Source organism: Rhinatrema bivittatum, chromosome 5 (assembly GCF_901001135.1).
Source record: "Rhinatrema bivittatum chromosome 5, aRhiBiv1.1, whole genome shotgun sequence".
Taxonomy (NCBI): Eukaryota; Metazoa; Chordata; class Amphibia; order Gymnophiona; family Rhinatrematidae; genus Rhinatrema; species Rhinatrema bivittatum.
This window is the reverse complement of record NC_042619.1, coordinates 348,469,463-348,493,972: the sequence shown is the minus strand read 5'-3', so window position 1 is coordinate 348,493,972 and position 24,510 is coordinate 348,469,463. Positions and strand designations below refer to the sequence as shown.

Below are 24,510 nucleotides of genomic sequence, written 5' to 3'. Positions count from 1 at the left end.
TTCCTCTCTTCTCCTCCTCCTGTTCTTCCAGCCCTTGTTCCCCAAGAATGAGTAACAGTCCCATCGGCCGGAAAGGTTTATGCTGCTCTGCCTCCCACTCCTATCGGCTGCTTCTGTTCTTGCTCCAGGCCCGCACTGCTCTTTCTGCTGATTAATTGGGCCCAGGGATGATATTGCTCCTACTTCTTATGGCAACATGGTTTGTCCTTCTTCCCATGCATGTGCGGGGGCCCACCTCACACCATTTCCTCTTCTGGGTGGGAAGAAGAAGAGGCCAAGCTGCTACTGTCTCCACCTCCCAAGTGCTTCCACCAACTCTGCTGCTGCATTCTGCCCGGTTGTCTGCATTTTCAAGCCCGGGCAGAGGACTCCACATCTGGCTGGGGATCAGGAAGGAATGGAAAGAGCAGTCAGGCCAGCAAGAGACTGGGAAGAAAAGTATCCTGCCAGCGGATGATGGCGACACATCTGCCTGTACTTTGCAACACACAGTTTGAGCACTGCTGATGATGACAGAGGTAACGGTGGTGGGCCACATGGCAACAGTGATCATAACATGATCAAATTTAAACTAAAAACTGGAAGGGGGACAATAAGTAAATCTGCAGCTCTAACACTAAACTTTAAAAAGGGAAACTTTGATAAAATGAGGAAAATGGTTAGAAAAAAAATGAAAGGTGCAGCTGCAAAGGTTAAAAATGTTCAACAGGCATGGACATTGTTTAAAAATACAATCCTAGAGGTGCAGTCCAGATATATTCCACGCATTAAGAAAGGTGGAAGGAAGGCAAAACGATTACCGTCATGGTTAAAAGGTGAGGTGAAAGAGGCTATTTTAGCCAAAAAAACATCCTTCAAAAATTGGAAGAAGGATCCATCTGAAGAAAATAGGATAAAACATAAGCATTGCCAAGTTAAGTATAAACTCAACAAAAACAAAGAACACTGTGTTGGTCCTGAATATCAAAATTAATCAACAAAAGGTACCGTCTACAATTAGATCCGGCTCTGCAAAGATAATCCAGAAGGATAAAAAAACCATGTATATATGAGAGAATATACTTGTTTGTAAAAGCCGCATCAGCAAGCCTGGCGACGTGTTCAAATAAACAAAGTTGAACCGCCGGTCTGATAATCATTTGCGGCTCTTACCGGCTGTGAAGCCTGTGATGAAATATTTTTTTGTATTCAGAGTTCTCAGCAGTATTATTATTGTAATCCCGTATAGAAAACAGCTCTTAGGCTTGTCACACTGTCCCAACATGAAATGTAATTCTGAGCCCGAAGGTGGCCGGTGTTTCGCTGCAAAAGTGCAGCTTCATCAGGGGAGAATCACCTTAGAAACAAGCAGAGAAACCCAAAGTAAGACACGGGAACAAAAAATTAAATCACTTAGCTTGATGTAAACTCGGAGCCAACCTCCTTCTTATGGACGCCAAGTCTCGTAGCAATTCTTCATAAACCTGGGACAGAAACCGATTCAAGCAGGTTGTAAAGATTAAATAGCCCGCGCAAAATAGAACGTGATGACGTCTCAATGGCATGGCGACCGTATCAACAAAAAGCAGCTGATACGAATCTCATAAAAAAAACTTGCAATTCTAAAGCAGAATTTAAACCATTTGGATGTACTATGTTGAGTAGATGAATCCACCGTTGTTCCTCCTGCAGCAGGACAGCATTAAAATCTCCTCCTCGCCAGGATGGAAAAAGCTGTGCCAGAGCACATACACGCAATGAATCGAAACTATGAGCCTGTTCCAAACAATGAGCTACCAAAGGCGCTGTAGTGCATGCTTTGTTTAAACATGACCTGTGTTCGATCTGCCTGATTTTCAGCTGATGCCTTGTTTTGCCCACATACCAGAGATTACAGAGGCATTGTATAAGGTAAATCACTCCTGCTGTTGTACAATCTGTATGGTGTTTTAATGAAAGAATGAAGTTGAGGGAGAACCAAGATGGCTGCCACTCTGTGACACGAATTCACCTCGGCTCTGTGGCTCCTTGCTTAATTTCTTGAAATTTTTTTTCCTTGTCGAGTATTTCTTGGTACTAGATGCCTCACACGAAAAGAAAAGCAAGGATTCGTGAAAATATTACCTCAACACCTATTTCCTCAATGAGGCAGCCACGAATCGATGATGCATTCGGACTTGTGCACCAGGACCCGGAAGGAGAGGCCGCTGGCGTTTGCATTGGAGAGCGACCATCAGACGCCCAGGCGGACGAAACATCTTTGAGCCCCCGGGCTCCAACAGCTCCAGCAAGGCCATTTCGAGTCCCAGGATCACCGGGGCAGGAACAGCTTAACCTGATGGAAAAATCAGCTCCAAGGACTTATGACTCCCCGAGAAGTGACGGAGCGAACCCGTCTGCTTCGGTGAGCTCCGGTGGGGGCTCTGGGGGAGGTAAAGAGGAAGCAATTCAGAAGGTAAATGGAGAGATTGGCCTCATAGAAGGGAGAGGTAAGGAGCCCAGAATTGAGGTGATTGTGGGGAAGCCGGTGGAGATTGCTGAAAAGTTAAACTTGGAAGAAATTCGGAAAGTTCTTATAAGCATGAATAAGGCAATTTGTGAGTTAACTTCTGCAGTAAAGCAAAATATGGAGAAATCGGATGGCTTGGAAAAAAGAATTCAATTTGTAGAGAAAACGCTAGATAAAGTTGAAATTGAAATCGCTGGAGTGAAGGAGGTTCAGTATAATTTTATCAAAACTGAAACTAGTATGGGAAAACGTATGGACTTCTTAGAGAATGAAATACGTCGAAACAATTTACGAATTCTGAACTTCCCCAGATCAAGATGGATGACGGCTAAGGATCTTTTCATAAGTTACCTTAAGAATATCTTGGGATATACCGAAGTAACTATCCCTGCATTTTCAAAAATGATTTACCTACCTGAAAAAAAGGAACAGAAGAGAGAAAATATTGAAGAGCCAGATAACTTATTTGAGATTCTGGAGAAATCATATGAGAAAGATTGAGAATAGAGCGACTTTATTAATATCGTTTGTACAAACTATGGATAGAGATAGCATATTGAAGTTTTTTCGAAAACAAAATTTATTATTCTATGGCTATCAAATAAGAATATTTCTGGACATAACCAAGAAAATGCAGGAAAAGAGGAAAGAGTTTTTGATAATGAAACAAGAAGTGATCACATGAGGAGCTAAATATTTTTTGAGGTTCCTGTGCAGATGTATCCTTCTACACCAAGATAATAGATATATCTTCACGGACCCAGCGCAGCTCCGTCAATATCTGGACTCCTAAACTCCCAGAACTATGAGGGATGGATAGTTAGAGTGGGTACACAACACAGAGTTTTTCATGTGGAAGTTGTTTAACTATTTCCTGTAATCCGCTAAATATTTTTGGTTCTCCCATTGTTCTTATAATTAAGAGAAAAATTTATTTTCCTCTTTCCTAAAGATTAGGAGATTTTGTGTGTATTGCAATGATTTCTTTCTTTATATCAATATTCAATTTTCAATTGAACAATGTAAATTGTTGAAATATCAATAAAAAAAAAAAAAAAAAAAGAATGAAGTTGAATCTGGAGAAATAAATGACTGAGGCGTCAATCATTATATTGCACACCGAACAGGAGCCACATGCTTTATGGGACCCTGTGACGGTGGGATTTTGTTGTATACCTGAATCAGAGTATAGTAACTGGTCTCGCAAATTGCTTCCATGGGTGTACGTGAACCGTGGAACTTGTCGAAACTCTGAGTAAAGTTGCAATATATGCCAATTATTGACAATGATGTTTCTCATCTGGTGTATCATAGAAGAAAAAGGAAGCACACAGGTCAGAATAGCCAGTTGATCTTCAGACTTGGGTAGAAATAACCATTCTTTGTGTGAGAATTTAGCTCTGGTGTAGGCTCTTAATACAACGTGTGGGATAACCTCTTGCCTGGAATCTGGCACTTAAAAGACGTGCTTGGAGTTTAAAGTCTGTTGTAGTGGTGCATAGCCACCGAATTCGAAAAAATTGGCTGACAGGTAGATTTTCTTTTAGACTGCGAGGATGTGCGCTGGAAAAATGCAAAAAGATGTTGCTTGAAACCGGTTTTCGATATAATGTAGTGATAAATTTCCCAGAGGTCTTATTAATGGTAAAATCCAAAAAATGAATACTTTCCATCTGAATATCAGCTATTGCATCCATTTAACCAGTTCAAAAAGAGAGACAAGTTTTCAGCAGTGCCTGACCACAAAAGAAAGATGTCATCAATGTATCGTTTCCATGCTATGATTTGTGCAAAAAAGGATTGTTCATGTAGATCCACTGATTTTCAAATTTTGCCATATATAAATTTGCCAGATCAGGGGCCATGGTAGCCCCCATGGCTGTCCCACAAATCTGCTGAAAAAAGGCACCCTCAAAGGCAAAAATTTTTTTGTGAGGGCTATCTTCAATAAAGATTGTAAAAAATAAGTGGGAATCCTTTGTGGCTGTGGACGCGCTTCAAAAAAATTGTGTGGCTATATACATAGCCTCATCTTGCGGGATGCTTGTGTACAAGGCCTCCACATCAAGTGTAACCATCTTCGAATGGGATATGTCTCCATCAAAGTTTTCAAGGAACTGGATCATGGCTTGCGAGTCTCTGATTTAAGATTTCTGCAATGGTACGTAAGGTGCCAAAAAAAATGATCAATAAATTTGGATAAGGGTTCTAACAAAGAACCTCTACTGGATACAATGGGTCTTCCAGGTGGTTGTGTAATATTTTTGTGTATCTTAGGAAGGATATGGAAAACAGGGACCTTGAGAAATTTCATCAGAAAGGTAGCCTCCTGGGAAGTGAGATATCCTATTTCTGTTCCTGTTTTAACTAAGACTTCAATTTCTTTTGACAATTCATTGGTTGGATCAGTCATTAAAGGTTGGTAAAAAAATCTGATTGTTCAGTTGCCTATAGACCTCTGTTTGGTAATTAATGCGATCAAGGAGTACTATCTTTCCCCCTTTATCAGCAGGTTTCACAATCAGGTCTTGATTGTCATGGAGGGTTTTCAAAGCAGAAACCTCCTGTCTAGTCATATTGGAAAAGGAGCGCTTGCTGGAAAAACATTCCCATAGGTCTTGTATGGTCCTTTTGATGAAAAATAGTAATGACTGGATCCAGTGGGCCAGGAGGCATCCATGTCGATTTGTTCTTAAATATAGATATCTCTGGGCCGCTAGGTTGTTCAGCAAAAAAATGCTTAATATGCAATGTGCGAACAAACTTGAAAAATGCCACTTCTAATTTGAATAAATCAGCTTTAGGGGAATATATCAGCTTTAGGCCCACTGGATCCAGTTCAGAGAATCACATATAGAACTGGGTCCAACAATTTTACAGTTCACATTTATGCCAGTTAACTTGGTTTGATTAATTTGGAAGTCTCCTTGAGTTTGCTTGAATGGTATAGTGAGTTTCATTTCCTAGCAAAATTTTATTTTTAAATCCCACAGATTGTGGTCTAATAAGGCAGTAAGATTTTTTTGTTAATTCATGTTCCATACTATTGATTTGATATTTCATACCATGGTGTTGCTTATTCAAGTTTATCATGTGTTAATTGAACTGTTCAATTTAATAAGTTAATATAAAAAACTACCAATCTACAATCCCACATACGTACAACTGGTGAGAATATATAATCATTACTTGTTTAGTTTAGTCTTATTTTGCTTTATTTTGGGATATTGTTTGGGAATTTTTTTGTCAAATTTGTTGTTAGGGGCTTGAGGCTTTTTTTTATTTTGCCTCTCCACTGCCCCCAACACTCTAGTCTGTCTTCTAAAGTGAAGGAAGCAGCTGCTCCTTCTCGGCCCACCAAAGCAGATCTCTTCAGGGCTAGGACTTATCTGCAACGACAGTGATTCTTCCTAGGTTAGGCCAGTGGCAGATGCCAGTCACCAAGTTTTAGGCAACTGGGGGGTTTCTACTCCCCACAAACCTACTAGAAGGCTATTTAATGATTTTAATACAGGTTTTAGTACCTTTGTGATTGAAATGGGAAATAATTATGGAAATCAAGAACAAAGTAGTAATATATGTTTCCCGCTTTTCCTTTATATTTGCTACAAGTCTTCATTCCCAACCACCCAGTGTGTCCTCCGTACCACATCTCTATATTCCTTTCCCAACTCTGCCCTGCAACCACAGCAGCAGCCCATCTTTTAAACCAAGACTCTCAAAATGTGGGATATATGCAACAACAGAAAACACTATTTACTGGTTAGATACTTTTTTATAGTCGCTGCATCAGGTCTGGGATCAATCTTCATGGCCACATAAACTGCTAGTGCGGTTTGATCAATGTGTGAGATAACATTATCCGCAGCTTCAATAATTTCACTTAGTCTTTTCATTCTTTCCTATAAAAACAGAAGCAGGATATGATTTAAACAGTATTAACAATATCAATGTGATATTCCATTTTGTAATAAATCCTGACATAAGTTATCTTGAGTTTAAATGATTTTTAAAATCTTTATAGCTTTCATAAACAGCCAAGCATGCATTCAAAAATTTACAAAAGCACTTCCATAGAATTAACGAAGTACAATAGCATCATTAATTAAAATGAGTATGCACTCCCCTCACTACTGCAAACTTTTTACCTGTATTGAATTTTCTTAGATCAGTTTTTAACCTATGTAACACTGCATCTAAATAACATTTTAGACCAATTTTTTGAGATTGTCGTCACAGCCCCCAGTTTCTGGAAGCAGCTGAAGGCTAGATTCAATGGGAAAAGTCAGAAAATTCTGTAGCAAACGTTTCTGAAATTCTGCAGCAATTCTGCAGCACAGGCGTACAAGCCTTTCATTTTATTTTGTTGGTGTTTTGTTTCATTTTTATTATTTAGTTTTTTCCATTTAGTCCACATTAAACGGTTTTAGTGCATGTTAAAAGCAAAGTTGCATACCTGTGACAGATGTTCACCATGGACTGCAGAACAAACAGCCACACAAGATGCGCAGCATCATCCAATGGTACAGATTTGGTCTTTTTTCTTCCTCTAGCCCAGAAATTTCAGGATTGTGTTATGGGCATGCGTGGGATTTCCCCTTAGTCCATTGCCAAGCTTATAACTCAATTGTTGTGGCTATTTGTTCTGTTGTCCATGGAGAACACCTGTCACAAGTATGCAACTTTGATTTCTTCATGGACAAGCACCATATAACATCCACACAAGATGGGACATCCCAGCTTAGGTTTGCATTTCTTTTTTTTTTTTTTCAAAATGTTACTGAGAACACATTGTCCAAATTTACTAGCCACTCAGGATGCTTGCTCTAGACAATGTTTTGAAACAATATGTATTGATGACCAAGTCATAGCTCTGCACAAATCTTGAACTGACAAAGAGCTGAGGTGAGCTAATGTTGAGGCAACAGTTTGTAGTGATTTGCCTTCACATGATGTGCATCCTTACTATTTGCAGACTTATAAACATGTAATCTACAGTGGATACGCTATCTGGACAGTTTGTTTAAAGACTGCAATTCTTTTCTGGTCACAGAAGGATATGAATAGCTGCGTTGATTTCCTTTGAATTTTGGTTCTGTCTAGGTAGAACAAGATGGCTCTTCAGCAGTTGAGAGAAAAAACCTGTTCCTTGAGCAATGGATTGTGGTTTTGGGAAAAGCGGTTGGCAGTGTTATTATTTGGTTTAGGTGAAAGGAAGAAAAAACGTTTGGAGAGAATTTAGGATGCATGCACAATACTAAAAGGAGGATTACTTCTAGCGGCAAAAAAAGGTTTAGGCCTCACCCTACAACTTACCAACTCCTCTCACAACATAGAAGTTGCCCTCTAAGTCAAACCACCTACAAATCTGATAAATCTACGCTCCCCCTGGAATCCAACCCTTCTCCCATCATTGAACTCATAGCGAAGCACATCAACGCTGGCAAACCAGTTGTAATTTTGGGTGACTTCAACTTGCACGTGGACGCCTCCCCACTATCTCATAACTGTGAAACTCTACTCTCCTCGCTCAGCTACCTAGGCTTCTCTCAAATCATTAACAGCCCTACTCACATAGCAGGTCATACCTTAGACCTCATTTTCATCAACGACGGCATCTCGCTCTCCTCCAAGCCCAATTGCTCACCGGTCCCATGGTCCGACCACAGGATCATCTCCACTGCGCTTGAGATTAAGGATCTTCCTCCCCAATCCTTTCCTAAACCTACAATACAATTCAGAAAACCCTGCTCCTCTGACCACCTCAACAGCTACCTCTCCAAGGAACTCTCACATCTTGACCTCTCAAACGCAGACGCAGCCATCACATCCTGGATCAATGTTACCACAAAAGTTGCTGATCAAACCTGTCCTTCGTCCACCAAAGTCCTAAGCCCCTCATCTCTTAACAGAAAACCCTGGTTCACTCCAGATCTTAAGGCCCTCAAACTTGACCTTAGAAAGAAAGAACACAGTTGGCGAAAAAATCCATCCACTGCGTCATTAGCTGCCTACAAATCTCTACTCAACGCTTATAGGATCGCCATCCTCAGAACGAAAAAAGACTTCTTCACTAAGAAAATCCACCATTTCATCTTCGACTCGAAAGCCCTATTCGCATATGTCTCTGCGCTCACCAAACCATCTCCCCCCATCATTCCGTACAATTAAGTGCTCAACAAAGCCAAGGTACTGGCTTTGTTTTGACTTTGAGAGAAAAATCTCCAACCTTACTGCCTCACTCTCCACCCCTCCCAGCATTGTCCCCTCTCTTCGCTCTCCCCACCCCGCTACAACATAACTCAATGCTCGAAGCTTTCGAACCAACATCCTTGCTGGAGATTGAAAGTATCCTAAAAAAAATGAAACCAGCCTTGCATCCCTCAGACCCAATACCGACCAACATTCTCTTTAACATCCCAAACACCATTTCAAAGCCAATTTCTGACATCATCAACCTCTCCTTAACTCAAGGACTAGTACCAGACCAACTAAAGCTCGCCATTCTTAAACCCATTCTAAAAAAACCTAACTTGTCTCCAACGGACCCAGCCAACTTCCGCCCGATAGTTAACCTTCCAATGATAGCTGTTTATTAACTATTTTTTCCATGATTTTAGCAATCGGAATACCTTGATTCCGCTCACCAAACCAATCTCCCCACTGTCTCAATATGGATTTCGTAAGACACTCAGTACAGAAACTCTCCTTATATCCCTTGCGGATACTATCCTTATAAACATGGAAAAAGGACAAACCTACCTACTTGCGCTTCTCGATCTATCTGCCGCCTTTGATATGGTGAACCATTCGTTTCTCTTAGAAAGATTAATAGACATAGGCATCAAGAGATCTGCTCTATGTTGGGTCAGATCATTCTTGTCCCATAGGTGCTTCAAAGTCAGGATTAATACTAGAGAATCCCCCCCCCCCCCCCCCCCGTCCGCTCTAACCTGGGCATCCCCCAAGGATCCTCTCTCTCACCTACACTCTTCAACATCTACCTTCTACCACTCTGCCACCTACTTACAAAACTTAAACTAACCCATTTCCTGTATGCAGATGACGTCCAAATACTCATCCCGATCACAGAATCTCTACAAAAAACTCTCAACCACTGGAACAATTGCCTTCAAGCAATTAACCACCTACTTTCCACTCTCAACCTGGTCTTGAACACCAATAAGACTGAGATTCTAATCATCTCGCAAGAAAGTCTTGCAACACATCCAATCTTGCCGTCCTCTTCCCAATCAGCTAACACTACTATTAATATCTCTCTGTTTATCAGAGACTTAGGCGTAATCCTGGACAAACAGCTTAACCTAAAGAAGTCTGTGAACACCACCACTAAGGAGTGCTTCTTTAAACTGCAAGTTCTCAGAAACTTAAAACCACTACTTCACTTCCAAGACTTCAGATTGGTGCTGCAATCCATCATCATGTCGAAATTGGACTATTGCAGCTCCCTTCTTCTCGGTCTCCCGGCCAACTCCATAAAACCCCTTCAAATGGTTCAGAACTCCGCAGCTAGGATCCTCACCAATACCAAAAAAAGGGAACATATCACTCCCACCCTTCAGAGCCTCCATTGGCTACCTATCAAATTCAGGATCCTCTTCAAAGTCCTCACGATCATACATAAAGCCAAAAACAACCTCACTTCTCTCCACACTTCTACTCAACTAAGACCTCATACCTCCTCTAGACCAATCAGGTGCCTAGAAAGACACCTTGTATGCCCCTCAAGCGAAAACATCCCTAAGAAAATGTACCATATCGACAGCAGGTCCCCATCATTGGAATGCATTACCCCCGGACCTCAGACAAGAACCCTGCCCATCTGCTTTCAAAAAAAAACTTAAAACATGGCTATTTAGACAAGCCTTCCCGGACACTTAGTCTTCTCTCACTTGCATCCTCTCTTTCTCATGTAAACTTTCCATGCGGACACCTTTGTCCAGTTCATTACCTCCGCTGTTTTATCCAGTTTTCATCTCATCTGTTTTGAGATGATTTGCTTTGAGTTATCGTGTAAGGATATATTATGTTAGGGCCTGTTTTACTGTTAATTTACTACCTCTGTTCTATGTATCACCTTGTGCGAACGTTTTAGTTACATTGTAAACCGTTGTGATTTGTATATTTTACAGGAACATCGGTACAGAAAAGCTATAAATAAATAAATAAATAAACTATTCTTAAAATTTGTGTATATGGGAATAAGCCACTAGGGACTGCAGTTCTCTGACTTCTGGCCAAAGTACTGGCCACTAGGAAGAGAGTTTTCCACAAAAAATACTTCAGGTCTGATGAAGCTAAAGGTTTGTAAGGCGGTAGCATTCATTTCTGTAGCACTAAGTTGAGATCCCACTGCAACGGAGGCAGCATGTTATAAAGGCCTTTCATAAATTTTGCTACTATTGGACTATGGGAAATTGGATGCCACTTTTCTTGGTGATGGTACACTGTGGGCTAGATTTTAAAAGCCCTGCGCGCGTAAATCCTGCCGGATTTACTCACAAAGCCCCGGGACGCGCGTAAGTCCCGGGGCTTCGTAAAAGGGGCGGGAGGGGGCGTGTCCGGGGGTAGGGGGCGGTCCGGGAGGGCGGTCCCGAGTCCCCTGGCACTGTGGCCTGTGCCGGGGGATGCTGAGGTGGCGTGAGCAAGTGCAGGCGTAACTTGCACAACAAAAGGTAGGGGGGGGGATTTAGGTAGGGCTGGGGGGTAGGGGAACGCGGAGGGAATGGAGGCAGGCTGCGCGGCTCGGCGCGCGCAGGCTGCCGATTTTGCGCAGCCTTGCGCGCGCCGACCCCGGATTTTATAAGATACGCGCGTATCTTATAAAACCCGGTGTACTTTTGTTCCCCAAAATATAACATTGGTTGATGTATGGAGGGCTATAAATGAAATGCAAAAGGCTATGTTGGGTTTTATGGCCCAGAGTAATAATTCATCTATTGAAATTAAAAATGTATTAGATTTACATGATAATAAGCTGAAACAAATGGAGGAAGGAAGTAAAATGATTAATGTACAGATAAATACCTTACAAACAGCCAATAATGCCTTTATTAAAGACAGTATAAGTATTCATAGGCAGATTGAAAGTCTCGAGAATGAAAATAGAGTAAGAAACATAAGATTTTTGAATTTCCCCATTACGAGACTTTTATCTCCTATTGAATTATTAAAAAAATATTTGGTAGAAATTTTAGCCATATCTTCAATAGATAATAAATCTTTGAAAGTGATTTTTCATGTGACAAATACTAGACTTAAAAAACAGGAGGGACAGGAAGGGATGGACATTGTCCAACAGCAGTCTCCAAATTTAACAGCATTTTTGGAATCCTCATTGGATGATATTCCTCAAAGATCAACATTGCTAGTCACTTTCTGCAGAGAAAGCGACAAGAAATTAATTATGCAGAAATATTTTAAAAACAAGGAGATTCTGTTTTGTGGACAAAGATGTGGACATGTAGTGCATTTGGATTTTCAGAAGGCATTTGCCAAAGTCCCTCCTGAGAGGCTTATAAGGAAATTAAAGTCATGGGATAAGAGGCAGTGTCCTTTCGTGGATTACAAACTGGTTGAAAGACAGGAAACAGAGACTAGGAGTAAATGGTCAATTTTCTCTGTGGAAAAGGGTAAACAGTGGAGTGCCTCAGGGATCAGTACTTGGACAGGTGCTTTTCAATATATTTATAAATGATCTGGAAAGGAATACAATGAGTGAAGTAATCAAATTTGCAGATACAAAATTATTCAGCATAGTTAAATCACAAGCAGATTGTGATAAATTGCAGGAGGACCTTGCAAGACTGGAAGATTGGGCATCTAAATGGCAGATGAAATTTAATGTGGACAAGTGCAAGGTGATGCATATAGGGAAAAATAATCCATTTTGTAGTTACACAATGTTAGGTTCCATATTAGGAGCTACCACCCAGGAAAAAGATTTAGGTGTCACATAGTGGATAATACATTGAAATCGTCGGCTCAGTGTGCTGCGGCAGTCAAAAAAGCAAACAGAATGTTAGGAATTATTATGAAGGAAATGGTGAATAAAATGGAAAATGTCATAATGCCTCTATATTGCTCCATGGTGAGACAGCCGCTTGAATACTGTGTACAATTCTGGTCGCTGCATCTCAAAAAAGATATAGTTGCGATGGAGAAGATACAGAGAAGGGCGACCAAAATGATAAAGGGGATGACAGCTCCCCTGTAAGCTAAAGAGGTTAGGGCTGTTCAGCTTGGAGAAAAGACAGCTGAGGGGGGATATGATAGAGGTCTTTAAAAACATGAGAGGTCTAGAATGGGTAAATGTGAATCAGTTATTTACTCTTTCGGATAATAGAAGGACTAGTGGGCACTAGAAAGCTCTGGAAAACTATTTGTCAGTGCCCTTGAATGATATAATCCATACCTGTGATTATACTGAACTGCTAGTCTTCCAAGAACAGACAATGTTTCCTATATGTATATGCACAATGCTGTGTTAATCTAGTAGCACTACAGAGATTATTTGTAGTAGTGGTATAAATCTTTCATCCCTACATCTGTCCTTAAAAATAGACACAAATATAAAATATATTCTCTATCACAATGATGGTTCTGATTGAACATTTGTAAACAATTATCTAGTGCCAGGAAATACTCTTACTTTTTCAGAATCCAGTTGATGAAGTCTTGCAACAAACAATGGAAGATGAGTAGGATAGGCTTCTTTCAGTTCATTATATATATCACTGGTATCCAATCTATCAACACAGAACAACAAACCGAGTGAAAGACATGTCAAGTTTCAAAGTACATATCTCTAAATTACTACATTATTGTTAATCATTAATAGAGAATCAAATCACTATTATTATATAGCGATAAACAGGCACAAATTACAAAGTTCACAAAAAGGATTATAAAAATCAAAAACTCTTACCATAAACGGTTTAAAATCTATGTGAAGTGTCGAAATGATGGATAAACTAAAACAAGATGCAAAGGGAGCCAAATATTTTGAAGTAAGATTTTAAAAGAAAGTGCTATCTTTTGTATCATGTTTAGAATTGCACATAAGCAGTAGTAATACATAATTATAATTTAATTTAAAAATCACTCAGAACCCACTCCCTCTGAAGTTCGGGGTAGGGTACATAAACATACATAACAACAAAAGTATAATGAAAAGCCAAAAACATAACGACTTAAGAAAAGAATATAGGACCTTGGCACCTGTGTGGAGAGGTTTATTGGACTGATTATGATTATTTATGGGACTGATCATGGAGCAGGTCTTTAAAAGTGTTGGAAAAGATAAAAGCTTTCAGGACCTTTCTGAATTCTTTCTAATTATAACAGGTTTCATTAGCGTAGGGCATGTCAGTTTGAAATTATTTAAGTAGTTTCTGAAAATGATTGTAAAACCTTGGTAGTAGCCCTGTTAGCAAGATTCAAAGATGACCACATATTCCTTGGGTCCAACTTTGCCATATTGGTTTACATTATTATGTGAGTGAGCAAAGTTTGATCCCTGGTTCAGGCTCCTTGAGTTGATATTACCACTGAAATGGAGCTTACAAGTCCCGGATCCCTACTGTGAAAGCTGAATCAACTACTCCTCTTATAAGTGATGATCTGTGACCAAGAAATACTAGCCTAGTTTGTCAAAAATGCATCCTTGACTGGAGATCAATGAAGTTAATGTTGGAGAAACATACTGAAATCCACACATGATGGGAAAAAGAAAACAGAAAGCCTTCCCCTCCCTACCTTGTACAGCATAATCCCATTTCATTTCACAAAGTATTCTTGTCTTTCCTAGTGCAGAGTGTTATTATTAAACCTGTGCGAACCTCCTGGGGGCGCCTTACGAGGCTGCTCCAGATCCCGAGGATCTGTGCCCCGCTTCTACCGATTCGGGGAAACCCTGACTTTACTCCTGGTTCCCAAACTGCGGCCTTTCAGAGAAGGCATGGGCTGGGGGTGGACCTGCTAGGTCGGGCGCTAACTCCGGAGGGAGTCTTTATGTCCTTGTCGGAACTTAGGGCTTGTTATGGTATAGCGGTGGGGGAGGTTTTTCCATATTTACAGTTAAAGCATTATGTTTGTTCCCTTCCTTCCTCCTCTTTGCAACTCTCTCATCTTCAGGCATTGAGAGCGATGTTCTCTCTTGATAAGGACCAGCCGCCCTCCATGTCTCATTATTACAAGCGCCTTCGACAATTGGGGTCGGTGGATACCTACTCTATTTTGGTTGATAGATGGAATAGTGATGGAGTGTTTACAGTGAATGTTCATATTCTTAAAGCCGGATTTCGGCGGGTTTCCCAGCTCTCGATAAATTCTTATTTCCGAGAAATGCAATATAAATTTTTGAGGAGATGCTATGTCTCTGCAGAGGAGGCCGTCCGGTTGCGGATCTCCTCTTCAGCGGCATGCCCTCGTTGTGGACATGCCAGGGGTAATCTGTCCCATGCATTTTGGGAATGCCCAGCCATTTCTCAATTTTGGATGAGAGTGGCCCACTACTTAGAGAACTTGCTGGATGTGGTGCTTCCGTTTTCCCCATTATGGCTTTTGTTTGGTTGCATTTCTTCACTTCGAATTAGAGGGCTGGGAAATCGTTTACTCATTCATAAGGCATGTCTGGTAGGGAAGAAAATTATTTTACTGCAGTGGTGGGAGATATCCCCTCCTGCGTACTGGACATGGCGAAACAACTTCCATCGTATGATGCTGCTGGATGCCGCAACTATGCGACAAACTCCGAATCAGAAGAAACGGTTTCTTGCCATATGGGAGGCCTACTTACTGTCACTTCCACAGACGGTGCGTAGTTCGATTATCAACGACTGACCTTCCTGGTCTAATTGGACTGAGTGGAGAGGCTTTATTATCCATGGACATTTATTGTTTCATATTGGACGAATGGAACTCAGGACTGTTTACAGTTATAAGACTCCAAGGGGCCATGGTGGGGGGGGGGGGGAGGTCGGGGCTTTGGGCCATGGGAATTGTTTCTAATAGTTTGTATTAATTGATACATTTTGGGGGAGAGGGATGAAGTGTCACGTCTCTCTCCCGTGTGTGATATATGGTTTTTTTGATAAAATAATAAAAACTGTTTCAAATAGAATGTCAAACCACCCTCTACAGCAGTGGTTCTCAACCGGTGCGTCACCACACTTCCCGGTCCTCCTCCGCCCGGACTTAATATGCAGTCAGCCCGGGCGGAACACGGCAGAACAGCTGGAGTCAGTGGCACCTCCATAGTCTCTTTTTCCCGTCTCCCCCCCTGTGGCCTGGAAGATGTGGCCGGAGGAATGAGCAGCGTGGCTCAGAGAAAAATGAAGAAGAACGTCAAACCCCCGCGGCCGATGGGACTCCTTTCTCCGCGCGAGGGCTGAAAATGAAGGAGGTTAGGGTTGGGAGGAGGCTGCTGCTGCCGCTAGTTCCGGGGAGGGAGGAAAGGAGAGTGGATGAGCAAGCAAGCATGTGTGCTGAGATCCTGTGTGTGAGTGAGATAGCATGTATGTGAATGATTGAGAGCCTGTATATGTGAAAGAGAGTATGTCTGTGATTGAGAGCCTGCCTGTGAGAGAGAGAGCATGAATGTAACTTTGTGATTGAGAACCTGTATGTGTAAGTTTGTGATTGAAAACCCATTTGTGTGAAAGAGTATGTGTGTATGATTGAGATCCTTTGTGTGTGAGAGCGATCATGTGTATGTATGATTAAGAGCCTGTATGTATAAGTAAAATAGAGAGCATGTGTGTCTATGTGTGATTGAGAGCTGGTTTAGGTGAGGGAGCATCTGAGTATGTGATTGAGAGCATGTGTGTACATGAGAGAAAGAAAGAGAGCATGTTTGTAAGCATGTGAATGAGAATCTGTGTGTGAGAGAAAAAGACAGCATGTGTGTGTGGGACTGAAAGTCTGTGTGTGTAAGCATGAAAAGATAGACAGCATGTGTGTAAATGTGTAATTAAAAGCTTATATAAGTGAGAGAAAAAGTATGCATATATGTGAGTGACTGACAGCATGTGTGTATAGGTGTGTAATTGAGAGCCAGTGTGAGAGAGAGCACTGGTATGTGACAGAGAGAGAGAGGAGAACATTCCAAGCAAACCACCCCTCCTCCTGCTAATTCAGAACAATCTCAGGATACCTGGATATCAAATGTTCCCAGGTATCCAGAGCAAAAAAATGTTTGTATCCTTATTTTTCATTACTGGGTCTTTGTGTTTTCTATTTTGAAATATTTTATTGGTATCTAGAAAATTTTTATATGAGTTTTTAATTATTGGATATTCCACTCATCAGCTGTTTCGAAATAATCTGTTCTTTTTGTTAGTATGGTTTTACTGCTACTGATTTTATATTTCTTGATTTGTTTTATAATGATGGGTGATGTTTCTTTTTTCCTTTATTACACTGCATATAGAGACTCTGGCTTGTTGCAGTTTCCAATTCAGTTTTTCCTGCATGCTTCTAGTTATGTGTTTTGGTCTCTTTATTCTTTGTTAGGTGAGGGTCAGCACATGTGACTCAGGTGAGGTTCTCTGCTGGCGTGTAGTTTCTGTGTAGGGCTCTATAGCAACCTGGCTTGGTCCGTTTTCCTAATAGGAGATGTATTGGTGTCTTAAGGCCTGGTGTAATATTTTCAGTGTTGCCTTTACTTAGATAAGGTGGTTACTGTTTAAGTGCTGGAAATTGGTGCTGTTTTGGTGTGGGTTGTTTACTATTTATGCAACTTCTGTTCAGGCAGAATATGTATCTTTTCCTTGTGTCATTTTAAACAATAAAAATAATTACCGGACCTTTACTTTTTATTTCCACTGTGAATTGTAATGAGCAGTGTCTCACACATGTGACCATGGCCTGTCAGGTGTGTCACGATGGGAAAAAGGTTTGAGAACCACTGCTCCACAGGAATCATGATGCTCCACATCACTGCAAAAGTCAATGCATCCACCTCAGAAAGACAGGTTTTCTACTTCTTAGGAGATAAGGGGAGATAATCTTGCCTTTTTTTTCCTTAGTGAGAAAACCCCTTTAAAACATGCTTCAAGAGAATCCCATTCCAAAACAACCAAAATATCCTTGACTGACCTAAGCAACAGAAAACCCTTGCTAGCTTCGGAATATTGGTAAAATGAAATGATCTGACGTATGAAGACATTCCTCCATTGTTCCCTCGGAAAGGTTTTGCACTCACAAGGAATGGGAAATTAAGGAGAACAGCTCTTCTTCATAAAACAGTCTTGACCAGAGATGCCTCCCCTTTCACATCCTCCAACAACTCACTCACTGGCCAAGGAGAATAACTGATTTTTTTTTTTTGAATGTCCTACATTCTCATCCTTTTAACACCTAAAATCTCAGGGTTGCTCCCCTGGAAAGCAAAATCCCAAGCTGAAGATGTATTCTTCCCCAAAGAGAAAACATGTTGCACACATTTTAAAAGGTCCGAGGAAATTCTGACAGGATGCAGTGGAGACAGACAGACATCAGGGAGAGTAAATTGCCAATTAAAAATCACCAGCTAATATGGCCCTGGAGGAACAGACTGTAGGATCCCAGGGTAGAGGGCCTAGCTCAAACCTTTTGCAGCACATACAAAATGGATGCTGGACTGGCTGTGGCAGACCAATCGCCAGCCAGAACAGACTGCACTGCCAGCCCCACCAGCACAAACCCCTTCTGCCTTGACTCAACAGACCTCCTTATCGCTTCTGCCTCTGTATTGCACAACACATACAGAGCATGGGTTTTCTTCCATGCTTCATTAGAGAGTTCATTTTCTCTTTACCGTGTAAAACAAAACAAAGTGTCAGGATGTGAAAAAGAGAAGCTTGCTGTTCTTTTTTTATGCTCACTGTGACATTGTCTGAAGCATTGTTAAACACTGAGCCTTCCAAAAGGAAACACCATCCTGTGCAGAAATCTTGCTTTTTTTTTTTTTTAACTTTATGATAATTAACAAGTCAGAGGGAGAATCAGAATCCAATCTAGCTTTTTTTTAAGGAGGTCCAGTCAGAGAAGAGTGGGAAAGGATAATAGGAGGAAACAGAGCAACCCAGAATGAAATGTGGAGTCCAAACCAGCCCCTTGGAAGCACCCTGGTTTAAGGCCATGCTCAACTGGGGGAGGGAGCATAAGGTTTTCACAGCAGGAACTGCCCTTCCAATCCAATCCTTTTCAAACAGCTTAACCAGGCCTCATCTCTGAGCATGGGGCATGTTCTCCTACCATCTCCTGGAGACAGAGAATACTGGCAAGCTGAGAGCCTATGTAAGGTGACATCAGCAAGCCTGTTAATTTCTGCAAGGTTATGCTTCTGCTATTTCTTAACTTTTTCATAACTAAAGATCATCTGTGCTTATCCCATACCTTCTTCAAGTCTCTTACCATTTTAGCCTCCGGGAAGGAGTTCCATACATCAACCATCCTTTCTGTGATGGTTGATGTATGGAACTCCTGTCATTGCTCCTGAGTCTACTGCCTTGGAGCCTTTGACCAAGATGTCTTTTTGTCCAACTTCCATTCCAATGAAAAAGGTTTGTTTCCTGTACATTATTAAATAACTTTTAAGAATTTGAATGTCCTTATCATATCTTCCTTCTCTCCTCTTTTCTAGAGCATACATCTTTAGGGAAGGGCCACATAAGAAATTCTGAATCACCAAGAGGGCCAGGGACAGAGGTGGGGGTCTTCCTCAGAGTTTGCTGAGCTCAGGGAAGAGGGGGGAGGAGGGAGAGAACCCCTCAAAGTTGTTTGCTGAAAAAGGTTTGATAGGGGGAGGAATATGTCTAGCCCTTTCAGTGATTTGAAATGCTGGAAAAACAGAGAGGCTGGGTTTGCAGAGGTGTGGCAGATGGTGTCAAATATTATTTCTAGATTTCTCCAAAGTTGGCACACTGCCAGAAATCTTGTAACCTTCTTCTGCCTAAAGAAAGTAGGAGGCAGGAAGGAGTGATAAGGTGTTTTTGTATGTATGTGGTGCCCTCTATTTTACTTCTGCCCACATGCACTCTTGCTCCTCCATTTCCTTCCCCCCTACACCTAATTCTCTTTCCCCTTCCTCTCGCTCCCATCTTTTGCAACACACCAGATTCGTGAAACGAGCAAAACAACCCTCTCTGGAGACCCTAATCCAACTGTGCCACCATCTGTAGAGCTGTAGGGGGACCATGGACATAGTCCCCTAAGAATGCAAGCTTTGGAGGCACATATATATATATATAACTTTCTTTGGCAGCCCTATAGAACCCAAGGTTTGGTACTGCCAGTGTACTCTTCCCCAGGGCTTGTACTTCCCTCCATAGTGGCTGAGCTGCAGCCTGTCTTTGGCACGTGGCTCCACCTGCAGAAGGCGCACTTATGTCAGTAATGCTTAACACAACCATCATGCCCTGCTCACACTGCTATGATGTGCTTCCACTCGCACTTCTGACTTTAAGTACCTTAACTAGAGGTAGAAGTGGAATGCGCTTTTGCTGCTGCACCACTGCAGGCCAGATCCAGCAATGACTGTTGTTGTTCTCATGGGTCAGATAAAATTCCTTCTGCCACTGCTACCAGGGGACAATTGACATGCAGCCAAGGGCAACATCCAGTCCTTGGGCCATAGTTTGGGGACTCCTGCCAGACATTTGGTGAACATCCTACATAGTTCTTCTCTGGATTGCCTTTATCCTGTTTATACTCTCCCATAGGTATAGCCTCCAGAACTGGAAACAATATTCAAAGTGATGTCTCATCAACTGCCTGTATATTGGCATAATCACATTTTTTTCTACTAGTTATGACTCTGTACACACCTTAGCATTCCTCTAGCTCTGGCAAGCCCTTTGATGTACTTTGTAACCTTGCAATCAGACACTATCACCCTGAGGTCTTTTTCCTGCTTGTGGATACTAGTATGTTACCCCCCATAACGTCTCTCCTATAGATTTCTGCATCCTCAAATGCATAACATATTTTAGTATTGAAACTTAGCTGCCAACCATTCCCTGACCTTTTTTATGGCACATTTGTTTGCTCCCTCAAGCATATTCATGCTTTTGCAGATCTTAGCATCATCCACAAAAAGACAAATCTTTTCCATTCAACTCCTCTGCACTATTGCTGACAAAAATATTGAACAGAACTGGCCCCAGAATGGATCCCTGAGGGATCACTTTTCTTTCTTTAGAGTGAACTCTATTTACCATCAAGCTCTTGTCTATCCCTCAGTTTCTAATCTAGCCCAACTCCTTATGTACCACCCGAGACTGCTCAGTTTATTTATAAACCTCCTATGTGATATAGTGCTAGAAGCTTTTCTAAATTTCAAGTATACAATATCCAGCACCAGCCCCCAATCTAATTCTGTGGTCACCCAAAATAAGAAATCAAATTTGTCTGACATAATCTCCATCTGGTAGAGCCATTCTGCCTCAGATCCTATAACCAACCAGTCAGTTTCAAAATACTTCACTATCTTTTCTTTCGAATGAGTTTCCATTAATTTTCCCACCAGTGAAGTCAGACTAACCAGTATGTAATGTTTAGCATCCTCCACATAATCACTGCTATAAAAAACGACATTCACCCTTCTCTATTCCCACGCCTAGTTACAAAGATGTATTTAACAGACCTCCCATATCCAAGGATATATCCTATCTGGCCCCATGGCTTGGCTCACTTTAATTTTTTTTTTTATAGTTTCATATAAACTCTCTTTTCCATATAAATCTGAAGTTTGAATTCTTTTATCTGAAACACACATCAGGATTTCTACACTGACAATGATGTACTTAGCACAGGATGATCAGAACCCCTTCATTTGCATTTTCACAAACAGGTATACATTCAGTTGTGACAGCCTTATATATTATGCCAGTCAATACATTTATTAAAATTGTCAGACACTTTTTCAATATGTCCTACTTTTCTAATTGCTTTCTAAGCATGGGAATCAAATATTTGTACTAACCAGGGCCTTGCCAATTGGTCAAAACTAATTTCTGGTGCAGTTACTTATTTAATACATGCTGGCAGAAGGTCAACCTTGCAAACAGAAGAACAACATTGAGCATTCAAGTTTTTCTTTATTTTCCTAATTTGTTTTGGTGATTACTGACCCATTTAACAAACTGATTATGCATTACTGAGATCTGAACACTATGAAGTCATGCATATTAAATTATAGCAGCAATATAATGATAGTATTTATTTGTGTCACCTAATTCAAGAAGGCTATAAGCAGAATACAGCAATATAAAAAAAAGTAATAGAAAACATAGAAAAATAATAGAATATAAGTGAAAAGATCTATCAATCAAACCTCATATCCTGATACCCAGAATGGAATCAAAAAACGTATAATGCTGAACACAATAAGGAGAACCAGCTTTCCAAAAAAACTTTAAACATTAATATCTCCTTAGTTACTAAAAATCATATTGAAAAACAGGCAAAAAGGGACCTACTTTCTAGTCCTGTTGCTTTAATACTGAAATCTACTAACAGAGAACAACAGATGTTAAATCTTATTTTAAAATATGCACTTTGAAACAGCATTTATTTTTAGGTTTGCACTACCATGAAAATCTGCAATCTATTTATATTTCCAAAGAAATAAAATGAAATGTTGCCATTTATTAACGGCATTGCCAGTAAACAATAGTTTTTCACATGAGGAACTGAATATTAAAAGAGCAGTATTTAAAATATTTATAGACAGTCTATCAAAATTTCTAGGCAGTTTATAGTACAGTACACTAAAGCATTACAGAAAATCTTGAAAGTATAAATACATATTTAATTTGATTACATATTTATGTTTCTGTCTACCATCTAAATACTTATAGCTAGAACATAAGACTTGCCATACCGGGTCAGATTAAAGGTCCATCAAGCCCAGTGTCCTGTTTCCAATAGTGGCCAAGCCAGATCACAAGTACCTGGCAGGATCCCAAGGGGTAAATAGATTCCAAGCTGCTTATTCCAGGGATAAGCAGTGGATTTCTGCAACTCCACCTTAATAATGGTTAACAGACTTTTTCTCCAGGAACTTGTCCAAACCTTTTTAAACGCAGCTACTCTAAAAGCTTTCACCACATCCTCTGGCAACAAATTCCAGAGCTTAATTATGCATTGAGTAAAAAAATAATTTCTCTTATTGGTTTTTATTACCCCTGGTCGTTGTACTTTTCAAAAAAGAGTAAACAACTGATTAACGTTCACTTATTCCATTCCACTTATTTTATAGACCTATCAAATCTCCACTCAGCCATGTCTTTTTCAATCTGAAGAGTCCTAACCTCTTTAGCCTTTCCTCATAGGGGAATCGTTCCATCCCCATTATCATTTTGGTCGTCCTTCTCTGTAACTTTTCTAATTCTGCTATATCTTTTTTGAGATGTGGTGACCAGAAGTGCACCCAATACTCACAATGAGGTTGCATCATGGAGCAATACTGAGGCATGATGATATTCTCTGTTTTATTTTCCATTCCTTTCCTAATAATCCCTAGCATTCTATTTGCTTTCTTGGCAATTCTTGTATATTCCACTGTAATTTCAGCAAGGCATTCAAACATAAGTTTTGTGTCAGCATTAAGCACAGTTTTGTGGTTCAGAGGCAACATCAACTACTTACTACTTATACTGACTATCATTTTGTGATCGATTTTTCAACTTACTTAGTCATCCACTGAATTTTCAGATCTCTCAGAGCTTCAGAGAATTCTTCTTTAACATCTTTTTCAGAATCTTTCTCCTTCTCTTTGTTGCCATTCTTAGTTTTTGTTGGTGAAGGTATCAGATGATAGTGTACAGGGATTATATCCTACAGTATAAAATGAAAGAGCTCATTAAACAGGGAAATCATGTTTCAGTAAATAGTGTTGCTTTTCAATTAAAGATAAAGCTACATTAAAGACAAATAGTAATCAACTGCATTTCAGAGGTATAAGAATGAATAAACATTTATCAACAAATATATTTTGAATTATGACACATGTTGTTGGTTCATAAGCAAGGGAAAAAAACACACTAGAGAAGTATAGATTGCCCTACCCTACACTTGGTGCTAACCAGTAAAAGCTGAATTTTCCTATAGCAATAAGTAGGTACCCAGCGGGAACTCCATTCCTTTATGAATCCCAGGCAAAGCACCAGATTTTCAATTCTTCTACAAAAATCTGAAACTCTCTTAGCAGCATGCACTGTGAAATAAGCAGAATGCTCATACTAAGAAAAGGAAAGTAACCAGAAATAAAACCCTCACAAGTCAATCGAAAGAGACAGGCATGCATTTTTATACTATATGTCATAACTTCCAGAGGGGTAACCATGCTAGTCTGTAGCAGAAAAACAGAGTCTGCTTGCACCTTATAAGACGGTTAGTTTACAAGAATTGAATAACCAAACTTTCCACTGATTCCTGTTAGTGCCCCTAAAAATTGCTGCATTACTGGGAAGGTGCCTGCACTCCCTAATGTTCTGTAAAGAGCATTTTTCTTCAGAAATGTTACTTCTATTTAGAAACATAGACATGATGGCAGAAAATTGTATTTATTTATTTGTTTGTTTTTATATACTGACATTCGATCAAAATATCACATCAGTTTAGATATAACTAAACATAAATAAGGCAGGGGCTGCTTATTTTACATTGTAACTTAGATAATAATTTAGAGAGATTTACATTGTAACATTGTAACTTAAAAAGATAAATTATAGATAACGATTTACATAGTAAATCAGAATGGTTAGCTGGAAATAGTAACTTTGAGAAATAACATTTAACATGCGGCTTGGAAAAGACAGAGGGAGAAGAATAGAGGGGGGGAGGGGGGAGCAATGGTCCATCCAATCTGCCAAGCACGTTTCCCTTGGTAGTATCTGCTGTGCCATGTATCATTCTGTTCTGCTTGACCCGCTTTTCTCTATGGACTTGGCTGTAGAAGCAGTCCTGTGTTTTTTCCTTAATGTCTGAGCATCAGTACCCCAGAGTGTAAAAAT

At 40.4% G+C, this 24,510-nt stretch overlaps 1 protein-coding gene across 3 annotated transcripts in view; it reads right to left on the bottom strand.

The window, feature by feature from the left end:
- The window catches only part of TPP2 (tripeptidyl peptidase 2), a 315,654-nt gene that overhangs the window by 16,746 nt on the left and 274,398 nt on the right, over positions 1 to 24,510 (bottom strand). For 2 of the 3 annotated variants that reach the window (XM_029604518.1, XM_029604519.1), the window contains 3 exons: positions 23,187 to 23,332; positions 13,161 to 13,257; positions 6,260 to 6,390 (listed from right to left, as the gene is read on the bottom strand). In XM_029604518.1, the coding sequence (XP_029460378.1) occupies positions 6,260 to 6,390; positions 13,161 to 13,257; positions 23,187 to 23,332 (374 nt within the window). Of the gene's footprint in view, positions 1 to 6,248; positions 6,391 to 13,160; positions 13,258 to 23,186; positions 23,333 to 24,510 lie in introns of all 3 variants that reach the window. The other variant, XM_029604520.1, reaches the window with a different exon arrangement.